The 18527-nt window shown below is 46.4% G+C and overlaps 1 protein-coding gene across 2 annotated transcripts in view; it reads right to left on the bottom strand.

Moving 5' to 3' along the window:
• The window catches only part of AKR1A1 (aldo-keto reductase family 1 member A1), a 1289949-nt gene that overhangs the window by 844344 nt on the left and 427078 nt on the right, over positions 1-18527 (bottom strand). Inside the window, exon 3 of one of the 2 annotated variants that reach the window (XM_085602858.1) lies at positions 4169-9639. The exons of the other annotated variant lie outside the window; for it this stretch is intronic. Coding sequence (XP_085458984.1) covers positions 6684-7964 — 1281 coding nt within the window. The 5' untranslated portion in view covers positions 7965-9639 and the 3' untranslated portion in view covers positions 4169-6683. Of the gene's footprint in view, positions 1-4168; positions 9640-18527 lie in introns of those variants that run through there. 2 annotated transcript variants of the gene reach the window in all.

Below are 18527 nucleotides of genomic sequence, written 5' to 3'. Positions count from 1 at the left end.
AAAAACATAATCTAAAGTTAGTTCTATAGTTTCTATAAAAATTTCCCCTAATACATTAGCATCTTTAGCTGGATTAAATTCTTTATTCATGGGCAATCGTCCAAGAATATTATCTATATTAGACAAATTATACTCTAATTTTCCTACTTGATAAAATATACTAGTTAAAACGCTACATGTTATTCCATAAGTTGCTGGGAGGTGATGATAAGTCACCCCTTCTGAAACAAATGCAGGTAATTGCATACATACGTAGCAATCCCTTACGTCCATTGTTTTTACATATTCATACAATAATTTTGAAAACACATTGCTAGAAAAATCAGTTATTGACCTATCCTGGTGCATATGGTCAGTGCTTGTTCTAACTGGTATTACCTTCTGTGAACTTTTCACTATGTTAGTCATATTCTCAGTATGTCCCGTTAGTGTATCTAAAGTTACTTTGAAAGAGATCAAAGGAGCGAGTACGCTCCAAAGAAGCATTAATAGTCCTGTACAACAACAACATGTCTTGCACCATCTTCTCATGAAGGTACATCTACTCTTATTATCATCTATGTTAGCCATCTTGTTAAAATTAACCGTGTCTTTTGACTTAGCCTCTTCTACTCCGCCTCTTGTAGCTTTCCCACAAGAGCTAAAACCTTATCAGGCGATCCAAATACTTCAATTTCTTATTCAATCCTGTGTATTCCTACAAGGACCTGTTTGAAATTACTCAGCTTGGCCTCTCGTCGTTTTTCACTTCTTTCTCGTCATCCACATACAGGATTTCCTGATCTTCCGCTTCTTCTCCGATATCGGATAAGATAACTCTCAGGATTTCCCCTGTTTCTTCTTCCTTTATTACTCTCAGTAAAGTCTCCTCTGGATTTCCTTGACTATCTACCTCTTCTCCTTGTTCAGGCAGTGCCACGTACGTCCATTCAGGTGACTTATACTTCTGGTTTGGTTTTCTTGGTCGTTTGTTTGCTTCCGACATTTCTGTCTCTCCCTCTTTCTCTTTATGCTGACTAGTTACTTCATTCACTTGTTCAGCTTCTGAGGGTTTGACTCGTGTCAATCGATATCTCAGTTTCTTAATTTTGTTTGGCCAAAGATCTCCTTTAGCATTTCTTCTTGTTTTGCCGTCTTTACTGTTTCTTTCCTCAATCCAAGTTCGCTTTCTTAGAACTCGACCCTCTGGTATTTCAGTTTTACTGTCTTCAGATTCTGTCTCGTTTGACTTTTCTTTTTCAGTAATCTCTTTTTCCACCTCTTGGGTTGGCCCTACTTCTGTCCCTCCTCGGGTCTCCGGCACGCAATTTTCATGCTGACTACTTGTCCCTTCACCTAGCTGGGTGTTGCAGTTCCCTACACCTCCTCGGGGTTTTTCCGCAATCTGTCTCTCTCTCTCTGTGACTGTCCCTTCTTCTCCCTCCAATATTTTCTCAGGTGGAACTTCTTCTATTCTCTCATTTGGTGTAAATGTTAATTCTGACTGGACATTCTTTTCTTTTCTTTTCTTCTTTCTGTGCTCACCGTTGGCGTTCTGTTCGCCTCCAGAATCTGAACCATCTGAAATCTGCAATCTTTTCCTCAGAATTTCTTCTCTTGGAGTCTGGACTAGTCTTGGCTCATTTTCCCCCATATCAGGATTTTCTTTTGACTTTATATTCTCATTGCTTGACTCATCACTTGATTCTGATTCATCGAAATATTCTTTTCCAATACTGTCTGCTGGATTTGGAACTCTCAAAGTGTGACTCGCATGTATCCAATTCTTCAGTCCAGCACACTTCACAGCAGTTGTTGTGGTCAAGATGACTTGCCTTGGCCTTCCCCGCCTCGGAACCAATCAATTTCTTCTTCTGTGGACTTTTATTCTAACCCAGTCCCCTGGGCTCAAATCATGGGCTGGTTTCTTTTCAAGTGTGGTGGCATCCGCTCCAACCTGGTGAAACACAGAATGGACTGCGTCAGCCAGGCCTTTACAGTAATCCAAAATCATGTCATCAGTTATAGTCATCAGCTTGTTGACTGGTACAAACACATGTCTCATGGCGCGTCCCATGATGATCTCCTGTGGACTCAAACCTGTAGTTCTGTCTGGAGTAGACCTAATGGTCATCAAAACCAGAGGCAAGACATCAGGCCATTTCATACCTGTGGCTAAACACATTTTCCCTATTCTGTTTTTGATAGTACCATTCATTTGCTCAACCACACCAGAAGCCTCTGGTCGGTAGGCACAATGTAGTTTTTGTTGTACACCCAATGCTTCACAAATCAATTGCATGATCTCATTGTAAAAATGTCCTCCTCTGTCTGATTCTATGGTTATTGGGAACCCGTACCTTGGGATGAATTCCCTCAACAAGAGCTTGGCCACTGTGATTCCATCATTTCTTCTGGTTGGGTATGCTTCCACCCACCTAGAGAACAGACAAACTACCACCAGAACATACCTCAGTTTGTTATAAGGGGGCATTTCAATGAAATCTACTTGCATTCTGGTGAAAGGTTCTCCCTCCCGGCCTATGGTGCCTAGACTCACCACAGTTTTCCTTCCAGGATTGTACTGTTGACATATAAGGCAGCTTTGACAGAGACTTTCTGCTATCAACCTGAATTTTGGATTGTACCAGGTCTGCTTAAAAGCCCTTATCATGGCATCCCTTCCCAGATGTCCTTGGCCATGATACATCCGTGCCATGATTGACATCGTGCTATCAGGCATTACTGGTCTTCCATCCCGATAGACCCACACATGATCCTTTTCCCTGAGTGCACTACCTGCTTTTACCCACTGCTTCATTTCCTCATCAACTGCTTCATCCTGCAACTGCCTCACTTCATCCCATGTTCCCACAACATTAGTAAACATTATGGAGCAAGAAGACATTTCCTTTTCTTTTGACCGATTAATTGAGTATGGGTTTCGGGCACAATACTGAGCCATGGCAATTCCCAAAGCGATTCCCCGTAGTGATGTAATCACTACCCTGCCCATGAGCAGCACATTTCACCACAGCCAATTCTTTGGGCATTTGTATTGCCTCAAGCAATTTTCCAACCACTTCTGCATTCCTTATGGGAGTTCCACTTGAGGTCAGGAAACCTCTTTGTAGCCACAATTGGCCAAAGTTGTGGACAACTTCGAAGCCATACTGGCTATCAGTCATAACAGTCACTCTCACATTCCTCCCAATTTTGCATGCTTTTGTCAATGCCACTATTTCTGCTACTTGAGCGGATTTAACTCCTTTCAAGATTGATGCTTCTATAACTGCTGAAACTGTGCATACTGCATATGCTGCACTCAACACTCCTTCATCTGTTCTCAGACAGGATCCATCCACAAAAAACACATAATCACTTTCTGGCAGTGGCAGATCTCTTATGTCAGGTCGAGGTTTCGTGCAGTAGTCAAGCACATCCAGACAATCATGATCAACGTCCTCTCTTATCTCCACTCTCTCTGCATCAGGTAAAAGTGTAGCTGGATTCACATTCACACATCTTTCCAGACTCACATTGGTTGCACCTAGGATGACCTTCTCATACTTAGTCAGCCGACTATGTGACATGAACTGTGTTCGACTCCTTGTTAAAAGGATCGCCACACTGTGAGGTACAAACACTCTTACTGGATATCCCATCACGATTCCCTCACTCTGCTCTAGGCTTCGACATGTAGCCGCTACTGCTTTCAGACATCCTGGCAAACCTATCGCCACTGGATCTAACATTGACGAGAAATATGCCACTGGTCTCCTTTGTCTTCCATGTTTCTGTATTAACACTGAGAGTGCACATCCGTTTCTTTCACTACAGTATAGTTCAAATTCTTTCTCATAATCTGGCATTCCCAGAGCTGGGGCTTGACAAAGACTGTTCTTCAACTGTCTGAATGCTGCCAATTCTTCTTTGTTCAGTTCAAGGGGGTCTTTAACCTCACTTTTCGTCAATTTTACCAATGGTTTGGCAATCAGGGAAAAGTTACTTATCCACTGACGATAGTAACCAACCATTCCTAGGAACATCCTCACCTCTCTTTGGGTCATTGGAGCTCTCATTCCTCTAATGATTCTGATTCTGTCTATTGTTACTTTTCTCAGCCCTTTTTCGATAGTATGACCCAAATATTGTACTTCTTTTTTACAGTACTGCAATTTTGTCGGAGATACCTTCAGTCCTCCATCTGCCAAATGATTCAACAAAGCTATGGTGTCTGTTTCACAGGCCTCCCGTGTCTTTGACGCCACTAATAGGTCGTCAATATATTGGACCAACACTGAATTCTCAGGCATGATAAGACTCTCTAGAGATTTCTTCAACAACTGATTGAAAATGGAGGGGCTCTCTGTATACCCCAGTGGGATTCGGCACCATGCCAAAATACGCTCTCCAAATCGAAATGCTAAAAGCGGCTGGCTGTCATGATGCAACGGAATGGAAAAGAAAGCATGACACAAATCAATTACTGTGTACCATTCTGCATCATGAGGGATCTGATATAAAATTACTGATGGATTTGGAACAATGGGACAACATGACACAACAATCTTGTTAATCTTTCTCAAATCTTGCACAATCCTGAACTTCCCACTTGGCTTTTTCAGTCCCATTATAGGCGAGTTACATGGACTGCTCAATATTTCTCTTAACACTCCTTGCTGGATCATTTTCTCAATCAAAGGAGTTACTCCTGCAATTATTTCGGGTGTCAGTCTGTATTGTGGAATGTTTGGGTGAACTGCTCCTTCCTTTACAGCGATTCTCACTGGGTCTACGTTTCTCATCAGGCCTACATCTTCTCCAGTGAAATCCCAGACTGCTGCCTTCACGGTCTGTTTCAATTCTGGGGGCAATTCATCTGGATTGAATATTGCATAGGTTCCAGCAACCTCACTCTCTCCGTTAGCTATGGTCATTTTATACAGAACATCCTCATCTGGTGTTTCAAAGGCTATTCCGTCTGGTGTACAGAATATGGTGCAATTCATTTTGCACAACAAATCTCTACCTAGCAAATTCACAGGACTGGTGTCACACACCACAAATCGGTGCATGTCTGAAAATTTCCCTATTCTGACCTTTACCGGTTCAGTAAGGTACGTTCTAATCTGGGTGTTTGATACCCCAACTACTTGGACTGTGTCGTCCGAAAGAGGAAGATTTTTCACGTCTGCTGATCTGACAGTAGATCGCGTAGCTCCAGTGTCTACTAGGAAAGTAATGTGTTCATCATTAATTTTCCCATCTACAAATGGTCCTGTCTGATCTATTTCTAGAGATGCGCCAAGTACGCACCCTGCTTCCTCTTTTCGGCACCGTCAATAAATCTCTTCTGACTCACTCTCTTCATTTTGCAGCCAATATTGTGACACAGCGTTCGCGCGTTGCAGTTTGTTTATCTGTTCTTCATTGTAGAATCCCGTCTCCTTACTATATCCCTGGGTGTTACGGCTCTGCGGTAAGGTTGGTTTTGGCACCTGATTCTGTGGGTTAACAGCCTTCTGCTGTTGCGGCGGTGGGCCACTCCCCTCACACAGCACCTGTGGATTCAATGATGGATTTTCATTATTAGTACTCGGTGGATATTTACACTCGGATTTCCAATGCCCTAACCTACCGCAATTGTGGCATGGGAACTTCCTCTTGGCTTCTTCTATATTACCCTTCCCCTTGCCTGGGCCAAACCTTGGTTTATTTCCTGGATTATTGGCTTGTTCTACCAGCTGAGCTTCCTGTCTCTCTGCAACCTTCACTTGAGCCCACATTGCCTTTTCTTTTAGTTTTCACTGCTTTGCCTCAATCTCATCACTAAAGTATTTAGCATGCCTCAAGATCTCGTCTATTTTCTTGCTCTGCCAGTCCACGGTGTGCTGCTTAATCATGTCCCCAATTTCGGGACGCAGACCATACACAAATCTGTACACAAAATGACTCAGGTCTTTTTCTCCCAGACTGTCATCTCCACTGAACTGTTTGAAAGCTAAAATCAGCCTTTCATAGTATGCGTGAACTGACTCTTTCGCTTCTTGATGTGTTCGATCTATTTTAACCCAGTCTGTTTCTTTGGGAGGCACTTTGTTTTTCAAGAACACCATGACCTGTTCATATTTCTTCATTACTTCCGGGTCTGGTGCTCCTGTTTTGGGATCTCTCGGGTATTCTTTGGTTGGCCAATCTATGACTATTTTGCATTCTGCCCACAAGTCTGCTGGTACTATTATATCAAACAGACTATTCAGATCAATCCACAGCACTTTTGACAATTTAACAAATCTGTCTACCTGTCTGTACCACTCGACTGGCTTTTCCCGTAACCGAGGGAAATCATTTGTAAATGACAATATGTCCTGTCTGGTCCATGGGACATGCACATATCCCCCTCCTGGAATCTCTCTCATGGGGAACTCTGTCACCACCTTTTCCTTTTCTCTCACAGGAAATGCTGGAAATGTTCTGTCTGAGGTGTTATCCCGCTTCCTATACCACCTGCTTTTCCATTTGTCCACATCTCCCCATTTCCTTAACACTGTGATTATATCCTTAATCTGGACTATTCGTCCTGCAGGGTTCAGATATTCAATATCTTTTTCTGTGAAATCCACTCGATGTGGCTTCTGTAAAGCTTTTACCTTGTCTATGTCAATTCCCATTTCACTTGCTATTTCTGCTAGTCTGTCATGCTAATTTTTTGCTCTCCAGGTGACGCTTTTGCACAAAAACAATAGTTCTTCATCCTGGTAATTTTTTAGCTTTTCTGTGGGGATTGTCCCTACTATTAGTTCTTCTAGCACCATGCGTAATTTTGCCACATCAATAGTTTGGGGTTCTTTCTCTTTTCCCTGTAGACTCTTCAACCATTCACTCAATTCATCTGTAGTTATACCCACTGATTTTTCTACGTTGCCTGGGTCTGTCATTCTCTGTGGTTCTAATATTGATCCTCCTACTATTCTGTCTTTTTCTATTAAATCATGACTGTAAAACGGGTTATTTGACATATTCAATCCACCTTCCCTCATGGTGTGTCTCCAAGGATTCTCCCTCGCTTGCATTTGGGGCTGTTCCGCTGGTCTACTGCTCACATAAGGAACTGTTAGACCACGCTCACTTTCTTTCTGCTTCTCAAAAATAGGCATAACAGGACCTATGGTCACAGGGACTGTAACTGCTTCCAGATTTTTCGTCAATTCTCTTATTTTCTCTGTCAGCTCTATTGTGGTTTCTGCTAATTCCCTGGAATTTTCACTCTCTACCCTATTTTCCTTTCCCCGTTCCCTAAGAGAGTTCCTTCTCTTTACCTCCGGAGTCACATCTTCTGTCTTAATGATTCTCAGAGTCTCCCTCACTGGTGTATCTGCGGTTGGCGTTTCTGATTCCTGCCTGTACGGAGGTGGGCTTTTGTAAAACATATCATCTAAGACGTCGTCATCCATTTCGTTTGCCCCATACCTCCGGGTTTCTACATGATTTTTCTTTTCTAGGCATTTTCTTCCCACACTTTCCTCTGCAGTTCTCACTGGAAACAATCCTTCAGTCATACTTGCGTCTCGCCACCTTCTCATTCGGTCACAGTGAGTTTCGCGATCATTTGGCCGTCCAAACATGTATCGGTACCTACTGCCATTTCTCTGTTTTTCCCACTCAGTCAATGCCTCAAACTGTGTAGGTCTAGGACGAGGGTCTAATCCCATCATCCTTTCACGTAAATTCCTCAAAATTGCCAAATTAAATGAACCATGTTCCGGAAATGCAAAAACTCCGTCATCCCTTGTATATTTTGCCCAATTGTCTAACCAAATGCAAGTATGATACCCATATTTCGCAACCATAAAGGATGCGGGGGTCTTTGTCGGAGGAATTAACTGTCCTTCCCTTGTTACAATCTCTTTGTCTTTGACAAACCACCCCTTGATTTTACTAAATAGGGATTTCTTCTTCTTTTCGGCTGAATGATAATACATCTTCCTCTCTTCCGTGAACCCCTAGGGTTTATTGTCACCTATACGGTCTCTAGTCCAATAGCAGCGCGACTCTCACCTACGCACCAATCCTGGAACGTCTACGTCACTGTCACAACCTCCAATCCCTGCGCGACTCACACTAACGCACCAATCCTGGAGCGTTTACGTCACTGACTAGCTGTCCAATCCCAGCGCGGTCCTCCTGACGTCAACAGTCGCTGCAGCAGCTCCTGCTCCTGACTCCTGTCTCCAGTCTACCCCTCCTTTACAAAACTACTCGGTAGACTTTGTTTCAATTTTACAATACTTGTTAGTTACAACGTACAAACATCTCCATTGTCTGCTCCGCTAACCACAGAATAGCAAAAGACCTTTCCCATGAGAATTCTGTTTTCCCGAGAGCAGCACCTACCTCTGCCCTACTACAGAATCGTTACGTCCGTTGGCAAAGTAGCGCATCCCTCTACTTCACCCTTCTATCAAGCATCACTTAACTGTTTTCTCCGGAATTAAGACACATAGGTGGAAACGCAGTGCTCCTGAGAAATAAATCCAGAGTTCCGCAATCAATCCGAATGCTATTTCATTCACGCACTTTTACACAAGAAAATATAGTTCATTCACACAGAATCCTGCCTTTTCCGAGAACAGCGAGCAGTCTGTCCTACTACAGAATTATAACATACGTTAACAAAACAGCGCTTACCTCTGCTTTGTCCTTCTAACAAGCTCAGAGAACACCTGCTACCTTTTCAGTGATAAGCGTTATCGGCATACCAATTGGTTTCCTGGTACCTAAGACCAAAATTTCACAGGTAACCCATTTGCTATCCAATCCCGAACTACAACTATTTCACTTGGATAGAGGAAAACCACTTTACTGAATTACCCTAACAGTTCCTCCATCCGGAGGCCAATTGGATTATTTAGTTGATTTAGAATTTTATGACTCTAATTCTCATATTAATCAATAAAACATTTCAAGAAATAATCACCCGACACAGTTCTTCAAATAATGATTTTCTTTATCTAATAAAAATGCAGGTTAAAACCTAATAATGCCATATTATCTTTTGTCATATTTACCTATTCTGGCTAATCGTCGTTTTCTAAGTCAGAACTGGTCCTCAGAAAGTTCATCAGAGTTCTAAAGTCCTCGTCCTCTTCCGTCAGCATAAGGATCTCTAGCGAAGAGCAGCATAGAGTGTCGCATGGGGTAGCATGGTAGAGTAGCAGCGAATACTTCCCTCTCTAGACTACTAATATTTATACTAAAATTTACATATAACAGTAACATTTTCTTTATTCCCAGGTCACGGATTGGCTGAATTCAACTACGTCTCAATACATTTAAGAAACATTGTCAAATTTTCACATGTGGATGAAGATCAATTTTAGGCGTATGGGAAAGGCTGTTCCTAAGTCAAGAAAGTATCAGTCTATTGTAAATAGGTGGCTTTTGGTAGTTCATTTTCCACATTGGCAACAATTGCTTCACGTTCAGGGACATTGGCACTACGCCCAGGGTAGTCTTCATGGGCCTGGTCTGTCGGGTCATGGAAAGGACACGAACGAAGTCAGTGCAGGCGCCTTTCTCCATTGCTTAATTTATGAAGTCATGTACTTTAGTTAGGATTCAGTTGGCAGCCATCTTTTGGTAGGCCAGAATAGTCAACTTTAAGCAAAGAAACACAAAATCGAAATTAATACATAGAAATGATTAAAACAGTGTTATTCCCTTGCTAATACCCTTATGTGTATATATTTATCTAGCCATATGCAACATTCAAAGCCGTTAATGCTGGTTTATTTAAGTGCAAATCACATTAACACTGCTCAAGCAACACTTATTTTTTGTTGTTGTTTTTTTTGTTTTTGAAAACCTTTATTTACACATCGAATATTCACAGTCATGGGCCTACAACCGCATGGGCCGGCCGCTAATGTAAGACAATAATACAGCAGTCACAAGAGTCGGAGCGAGCCGCACGCATAACGGCTGCAGCCGCCCACAACTGAACATAGTACTACAGAAAGGTTTCTTATTAACTATTTTATAAAGAAAACAACAAAAAGAAACTTATACCAGGCAAAAGAACTCCATGAATAGGGACTTGCTCTCTCATGGGCGGGGGACAACAGCGACAACTCAGCCAATTACACAGATATTCGTGTGAAAAAGGGGGCAGGGGGGGGCCGGGAGAGGAGCGGGCATCAATCCCGCAAAGCGACCAGGAACCTCAAAGTCAAGGGGACATCGTCACGTCTGGTACGACCACCAAGGGGGGGGTGCAGATATTCCCCCGATAGGAATTCCAGGGACCCCACATCTTACTCCATGCCCTAGGCTTGCCCCTGGCCACGTAAACCGTCTTCTCTCGGAACATGCACCAATCCATGTTTTCTTTCCATTTCGCAACTGTGGGGGGCCGGCCGGACCCCCAGAGCTGCGCAATGTCCCTTTTAGCGATCATGTTGCCCAAAGTCACCCAGCGTTCCTGTGCCACATCGCAGTCAGTCGGTTCCCATACATTCAACACACATCGCCGAGCTTCAGGGAGCAGCGCCACACCCGTAACCTCCTCCATCACTGCATGTCCACCAGTCCAGAAACGTATCACCTTCGGGCACTCCCACAGAATATGAAGAAAAGTACCAAGCAAGCCACAACCACGCCGACATAGACCATCATCTGTGTAACCCATGTGAAGCAAGAGGGGACCGGTGACATAGACCCTATGTAGTATCTTCAACTGCACAAATCGAAGGCGAGCCGGTATAGCCACCTCCCTCGGTGAGGCTATGGCCGCGACCCAATCCTCATCATCCAACTCTAGGCCATCAGCGACCCAGACCTCTCGCAAATGCGTGAGGAGGTCCGCCCGAGTGTTAATCAGTTTTTTGTAGATCAGGGAGATAGTACTATCTGGCAGGTAACCATCAAGCAAACGATCTTCCAACGGGGAGGCCTCGGGGACAACTGCAGGATTCGGGAAAGCGGAAAGTAGCGCATGGCGCATCTGCGCATAACGAAAGAACTCCCTATCGCTCAGCTTATATTCCGTCTGAAGAGCTTCAAACGATTTAAAAGTGCCCTTCGTCCAAAGATCCCCCACACGACTAATTCCGATCAAATCCCACTTCTCAAAGCCTTTCGAACGCCATAGACCTCCCAACGCATCCGACGCATACAGTGGAGTCGCACGAGACAGACGGCCCGTCCATCCCGTAGCAGCGGTGGCGCAATGCCAGGCGCGCACCGCGTTTTTCGTAGGACCGGTCAATTTAGCACTTCCCTTCGTAGAGTAAAGCGCCCTATTGAAATCTCTGCCCGGCAACAGCAGCTTATCCATCTCGTACGCGGGGTTCACCGCCGGGCCGTATGTCCCATGATTCACCGCCACCAACTGGGACGCCCAATAATATCGTCTAATATCAGGGAGGGCTATGCTACCATCATACCACGGTAGAGTCAGTTTAGCGAGAACAATGCGCGGCCTCCCATCCCAAACTAGCTGCCTCTGTAAGCTCTCTACCTCACTAAAGTATCGGGCGGGCACCACGTCCAGCGTATTCTGCAATGCATACAAAAAGCGTGGAAGAGACATCATTTTGAATAAGGCTGCCCGGCCAAGCGGCGACAGCGGGAGCCTACGCCAACGAGCTACATCGGCCCGCAGTCGCTGGAGCGGGGGCAACAGATTCAGAGCATAACGGACCGCCGGATCGAGGGACACGTGGATACCCAGATATTTAAATCCAGAATGTGAAATCTGAATCGGACAGCCACGCGGGAGAAGAGGGGGGTCGCCAACCAGCACCTAAACACAGGATTTCACCCAATTAATGACAAACCCCGAATTGCGACCGAAGGAGTTCAGTACATCAAATAGCACTATCAACGATTTCCGCGGGGATGTGAGATAGAGCAAAATATCATCTGCGTAGAGTGATACGCGATCCTCAAACGTCGGTGTCCACCGAATACCCGTCATGGAGGGTTCCCACCGGAGCCACGCCGCCAGGGGCTCCAACGCAAGAGCAAAGAGAAGCGGGGACAGGGGGCAACCCTGCCGCGTGCCCCTGTTAAGCAAAAAGGGGGCAGAGACTCTGCCATTCACCACCACCTGCGCCAGTGGTTCCACGTATAACAACTTCACCCATCCAATGAACCCAGGTCCAAAACCAAACCTAGCCAGTGCCGCCCAGAGATACGGCCATTCCAGCGTGTCAAACGCCATCGTGGCGTCCAGTGACGCCAAAACGGCAGGCTCCCGAATAGAGTCAACTCTCGCGAGGACTCCATGGAGGCGCTGCAGGTTCAGCGCAGTGTTGCAATGCGGAATAAAACCAGACTGGTCCGGATGTACCAGGTCACCGATGACTTTAATCAGACGATTAGCGAGCACTTTAGCGAGAATCTTAGGTTCAGCGTTTAGGAGTGAGATGGGCCTATAAGACGCACAGCAATCACGCGGCTTGCCCTCTTTATGGAGCACCACAATGGTCGCTAGACGTTGATCATGCGGCAGGGCGCCGGCCTCTCGGGATGCAAGAAACATCTCGCGGAGATGGGGCGCCAACTTATCTGGACGAAGCTTGTAAAGCTCGATCGGAAGGCCGTTAGGGCCGAGAGCCTTTCCTGAACGGACCGAGCGAATCGCCGACGCTATCTCATCGTTTGTAAGCGCCGTGTCCAGCAGTTCTTTATCATCGACCGAAAGGCACGGCAAAGCAATATCTCGCAACAATTGGCAAGAGTCCTCTTCTGGCCTCTCCGAGACCGGAGAGTAGACGTCCCGCAAGTGGTCCGCAAAGCAGCCCACAATCTCCCTCGGATCCGTAACACTCACACCATCAGCACGCACAATCACCGGGACCACACGACTCGCTCGTTCTCTCCTCTCCAACCATGCAATCAACCTTCCAGCCTTGTCACCAACATCATACAAGCGCCCCTGTTGCTCCCTACTAGCGAGCTTAGCGGCATCCGTAACCAACGCCTTGTAATCCGCTTGCTTCAGGCCAAGGGCATGGAGTTTGTCCCGTGTGACCCCCCGCCCGAGATCTTCTTCCAAGTCAGTTATGTCCGACTCCAGGCGTACCACCTCCTCAGTTTTACGCCTCTTAGCATGGGAGATCAAAGATAGGGCCTGCCCACGGATGACCACCTTGAAAGCCTCCCACAACGTTACGACCGAGGAGACCGAACCCTGATTTTCCTCGAAATAGCGGTCCAGAGACTTAACCAAAAGGGCACGAGTCGTGGGGTCATGCAAATACCAGGGATTAATCGGGGCCACCCTCCCCTCTGCCCCCATGGCCACATCTAAGTGGAGCAGGACCGGGGAATGGTCAGAGATGCCCCGGGCCAGATGTCTGACCTCCCCGATCATTTGGGCTTGGGCGGCCGGCATCAGCACATAGTCCAATCTAGATAAGGAGCCGTGGACGCCAGAGTGAAATGTAAATTGGGCGAGCCCCGGATGCATTGATCTCCAACAGTCCACAAGCCCCATAGTGTCGATAAAGCCACCCAGCCAAGAGTGCGCCCCAGGGAGGTCTCTGGGAGGGTGCCGATCCTCTCTACCCGACACCACAGAATTGAAGTCACCACCCACCAGCAAGAGGCCCTCCGGGAGCCCAAGCAGCAACCCTCCCAAGTCCGCAAAGGTAGTGGTTTGCAACCCCGGGGGAACATAAACTGAAACCAAACACCAAGTCTGTCCTTCCCACCGGCCCACCAACACCACGTAGCGCCCCAGGTCATCATGTGTTACCTCATCAATTTCCAGCGGGAGAGAGGATCGAACCAGAATGCCCACCCCTCTGGAGCCGGTTGTAAAACCAGAGTGGGCCACCAAACGGTAGCCCTTTCTATTCATAGCATGGCATGAGTGTCCCACCAAATGCGTCTCCTGCAACAGAACCACATCAGGAGAGTGACGTTTCAAATATTGTAGCACCACCCCTCGCTTCAATCGGTCCCCCAAACCATTTACATTCCATGTTAAAATGCGCAATCCCCTACCCCCCATCCCCACAGCAACGGACACCCCACCCACGATGAGAGCTAAAAACAGCACAATGATTGCCCGGTACAAAACGAACACCACACAAAAACAACACCCCTACCACTACCCCCCCAACTCCCGCTACAAACCCCCCCACCCTGCACCCCTGCAAAAGACCATTAAGCCACCCCAACTCGCAGTGTGCCTGTCGCCCCCCATGAACCTACTCTACGGAAAGAAAGAAGAAAACCCCACCCGAGGAGGAAGAGTCTCACCAGATACCCCGCAGCCTCCCAATGATGAAGGAAGGGTAATGCAGTCCTAGAAAAGAAAAACCAGTACATCAAACCCAAGTCGGGGGTGAGCCCAAAATTGTCAAGGAACCACAAGTCATTCGTTCACCCTTGGTCTGCTGATCCACCGCCCACATCCGCAGCTCGTTCCTCCCCGCCGTGCCGACGGTGCAAGGTGTCAAGCCACTCCTCGACCGCCTCGGGCCGGTCGAAAAAATGAGTCCGTTCTTCCAATTCAATGCGTAACTTGGCCGGGAAAAGCAAAGAGTACTTCAAGCCCATGTCCCTCAGCCGCCGCTTGACAGTCATGAAGCCCATTCGCTGTTTTTGCACCGATTGTGTAAAGTCAGGATAGAAACTGATATCCGCATTGTCATATTTCGTCGGGCCATGCACACGGGAGGCCTGCAGGATTGCGTCACGGTCCCTGAAGTTGAATATCCTGGCAATGATAGGTCGCGGCTCGGCCGGCCCCCCGGGACTCTGTGTGCCCGCTCCACCGTGAAGAATTTGCTGAGGCCTTTCGGCGCTAATTTGGTCAGGATCAGATCTTCCACAAAGAGATCGACCGGCCCATCCTCCGACCGCTCCGGCACACCGATAATGCGTACGTTATTCCGCCGGGCCCTGCTTTCAAAATCCTCCAGTCTCTTGGCAGAGAGGTCGCTGAGGGCCCGCAAACTACGGATCTCCGTCTGCAGTTCCGAGACATCCGTCTTGAGGCCCGATGACGTAAGATCGAGTGATTTGACCTTCTCACTAGTTTTCGACAGATCAGCCTTAAGTAAGTTGATATCGATCAACACGGTGTCCAGCTTGTGAGCCAGCGAGTCGAATTGCTGGCCGACCGAGGCCTTCATGGCGTCGATGGCACCCATGACGTCTTGTAGTGTCAATTCCGTCGAGGGTGACGGGCCCTCCTTGGCTGTATCTGAAAGTCCACTCGATCCGGGAGATCCCTTCTGCTGGGCATAGCGGTCCATGTTGTTTGCTTGTACGTAGCTACCCCTCCGGGGAGCTCTAGACTTGTGCTTGTCGCCGTCCAGCCGGGTCATCACTCAGCAGGGAGGGCGGATCCAGTACACTTGTTAGACGCAGCACTCACCCTGGGGAGTCCACCTGACTGATGGGCAGCCCCCTTGTCAATGCCACTCGACCGCTACAGCTCGGTCCAAACTCCGGGCGACTGTGAGCGCCTGCCACCAGACTCGTAGAGGAAAGTCAAAAACGAAAGTGAAACCAGGGGGGGGATGCCAGCCCAAGACCCTAGTGCCGTTGTTGTTCAATTGGAGCTCGGGGACAGTGCCAACCCAAGTCCGGGGTGGTGCCACGGAGCAGGCCTCTTTCTGGAGCACAGGATAAGTCGAGTTCCCAAAGTCCGATTTAAGTCCCGAAAACGGGAATCACCTCCGCTTCGGTTCACCAGTAATATTCCTTCCGAATAACAGGATTATAGCCAGGATAGACGTGGGAGGCCGCGAGGGTCCCGGGAGCCCTGTGCCTACGCGTCCATATTGGTTGCGCGCTAGGCTCCTCCTCAACACTTATTTTAATATGCGTACAAACTTAGTTCACTTATTATTTTAGCCATGCAAATGCATTCCCACGTGTATTCTCTTGGTTGATAAGGTTGGTTTAGTACCATCACATCAATCAATTAATTATTAGAATTAATTATTATTCGTTTTAATATAAACTTATATAAATGGATTGGGTATATAAAAAGCAAACATTTTACCCGCTCCATCATTAACACAGGCCTTCTCAGCCATATCCGCGCTCAACTCACGCAACGAGAATGTAGACTAAGTGCCTTAGAGCGAGAATATGAGCAGACAAATAACATGTCAGCCCTCGGTGATATTAGGACAATTTTGTCAGAGTATCAAGACTTTGCTGAGGACGAACTCAAATATATCTCAAAACGACACGTAGCACGAACATATGGCGAGGAAGGCAGACCGGGGCACACTTTGGCAAGCAAAATCTGCACGGAGCATAAGGCACAAACAGTACTTTCTATAAAAGATGAGGATGGCGTGTCCCACTATGATTCACAAAGCATACTCACAGCGTTTATGAACACATTCGTTGATCTTTATAAGTCAAGTGAAACGGCCGCACCAGCAGAGGTTATGACATATTTGGAAGATATAGAGTTGGCCTGGCTATCAGATGCCCAGAGGGAGTATCTAGCGCAACCGTCGACTACAGAAGAAGTCACGGAAATAGTAAAGTCTCTGCCAAATGGTAAGGCGGCGGGGCCGGACGGCTTTGCAAGCGAATTTTATAAGGCATACATAGACCTACTTGCACCCCACCTTGTACAAATGTATGGTGATGCCCAGAGCAATACAATTCTCCCCCCCACGTTAAGAGAGGCCATGATCATTGCTCTATTGAAGCCTAATAAAGACCCAAAGAAGTGTGAATCAATAGGCCGTTATCCCTCATAAACACTGATACTAAAATATTGGCAAAGCTGCTTGCGCAAAGACTGCAACCGTTATTTGCCAATATTGTACTGCCGGATCAGTCCGGATATATTCCCGTTCGGTCCACCGCCCATAATACCCGAACGCTCTTCACGCTATCCCACTATTTCGCCCCGGATAGCCCGGCGATTGCTGTTTTGTTGGACGCAGCAAAAGCGTTCAACTCCATCGAATGTTCCTATCTTCATACTATATTATATAGGATGGGGTTCCCCCCCATTTTTTTTTACAGTGGATCCAAATACTATACACGAAACCCACAGCGCGTATACAAGTTAATAAATATGTGTCGGACCCCATCAACATTGAACGAGGTACAAGACAGGGCTGCCCCCTGTCCCCCATACTTTTTGCCATAGCCTTAGAACCACTGGCCTGTAAAATACAACAGGGTCATAAATGTGATGCGATACAATTTCTACAACGGCCACTAAATATTTCACTATACGCAGACGATATGGTGCTCTATGTTAAAAATCCCGCTACTACTCTGTCCCCCGCTGCTCCGAGAATATATTAAATTTGGGCGCCACTCTGGTTTGCATTAATTGGACTAAATCCCTCATCGTGTCTCTAACGGACTCTACTCTTCCTCATCAAGTAGAATACCCTCTTGAATGGCGATCAGATCCAGTCAAATACCTCGGGGTGTGGTTCCATCGTGATCCAGAAATGGTTATTCAGACAAACTATGGCACGACCATTAGTAATCTAGAATATGTTTGCGTTCCACTCTGAGTCACTTTCTTGTAAATCTGCCACCAAGTCCCTAAGCAGAAAGCGCAAGCCCACAAACTACATACAACATGTGATCCGATCCAGCAGCATACGCACCATAGGAGAAACCCTAACATACATACCACAGCCATGTTTTCTTTGTTAAAAAGCAAGACAATGGAGAAACAGCAGCACAGCCCAGTGACAGAGCTGGATTGTAACCCTCTGCCATCATCACGAATACCAAAGCGTAACACAAATTAAACATGACCAGGACTGTTTTTAACCCAAGTATATCAGATTCCTGCGTAGCAGAAATCTTACAAAAATTTTCAATCCAGTAGCTTTAACACTGTCACACGTGGTACAGTGATCGAAAGCAATGGAAAAGAGAAAAGGATTGCAAAAAGGATACAAACACAACTTGAGTCACTCTGATATTATGGCTGTTCAAATGCAGGTTCTTAAACATCCTTAAATATGATAGATGGACAAATGAAGGAAAACAGTAATATTATATGGTTTATTCTTAAAGAATGCATGTATTCAGACGAGAACAAAATCACAGTTGTTGTTCCTTTGCAAAGGATTCTGGTCATGCAAATTTCTAGGAGGATTGTGGTTCTTGCAGACGTAATTTCCTGCACGGATATCCTATGAGGGAACCTAGCCTTCTTGTTTGATTGGCTGCATAAATGGCAGCCCCTCTCTTTTCCAATCGTTTTGTTACTTGTCTTTGCAAAAGGATTCATGTCTGTTCCGAGAGTCCAATGCGTTTTAAGCGCAATCTCTCTCACCTGTTGAAAAATATGTCCATTTATTTGTGCTTTCTGGCTCCGCGGGTGGTGCGACCCTACCACGAACCTAAGTTTCCAAACTACAGTATAATATTATATTCTCATCACAATTAAAATCGTCATGAATGTGGAAATCAAAACATTGCAGCACTTCCTCTTCTCCCGCACCAATGATTTCTTCATCATCTATTTTTGTTTGGAAAATGAGCACAACAGGCTGTAGCCTTGCGTTACAAGCGTGAGGGTG

The sequence above is a fragment of the Triturus cristatus genome, chromosome 4_2, assembly GCF_964204655.1.
Source record: "Triturus cristatus chromosome 4_2, aTriCri1.1, whole genome shotgun sequence".
NCBI lineage: Eukaryota > Metazoa > Chordata > Amphibia > Caudata > Salamandridae > Triturus > Triturus cristatus.
Note: the sequence above shows the minus strand (reverse complement) of the source record. Positions and strands in the feature narration are given on the sequence as shown.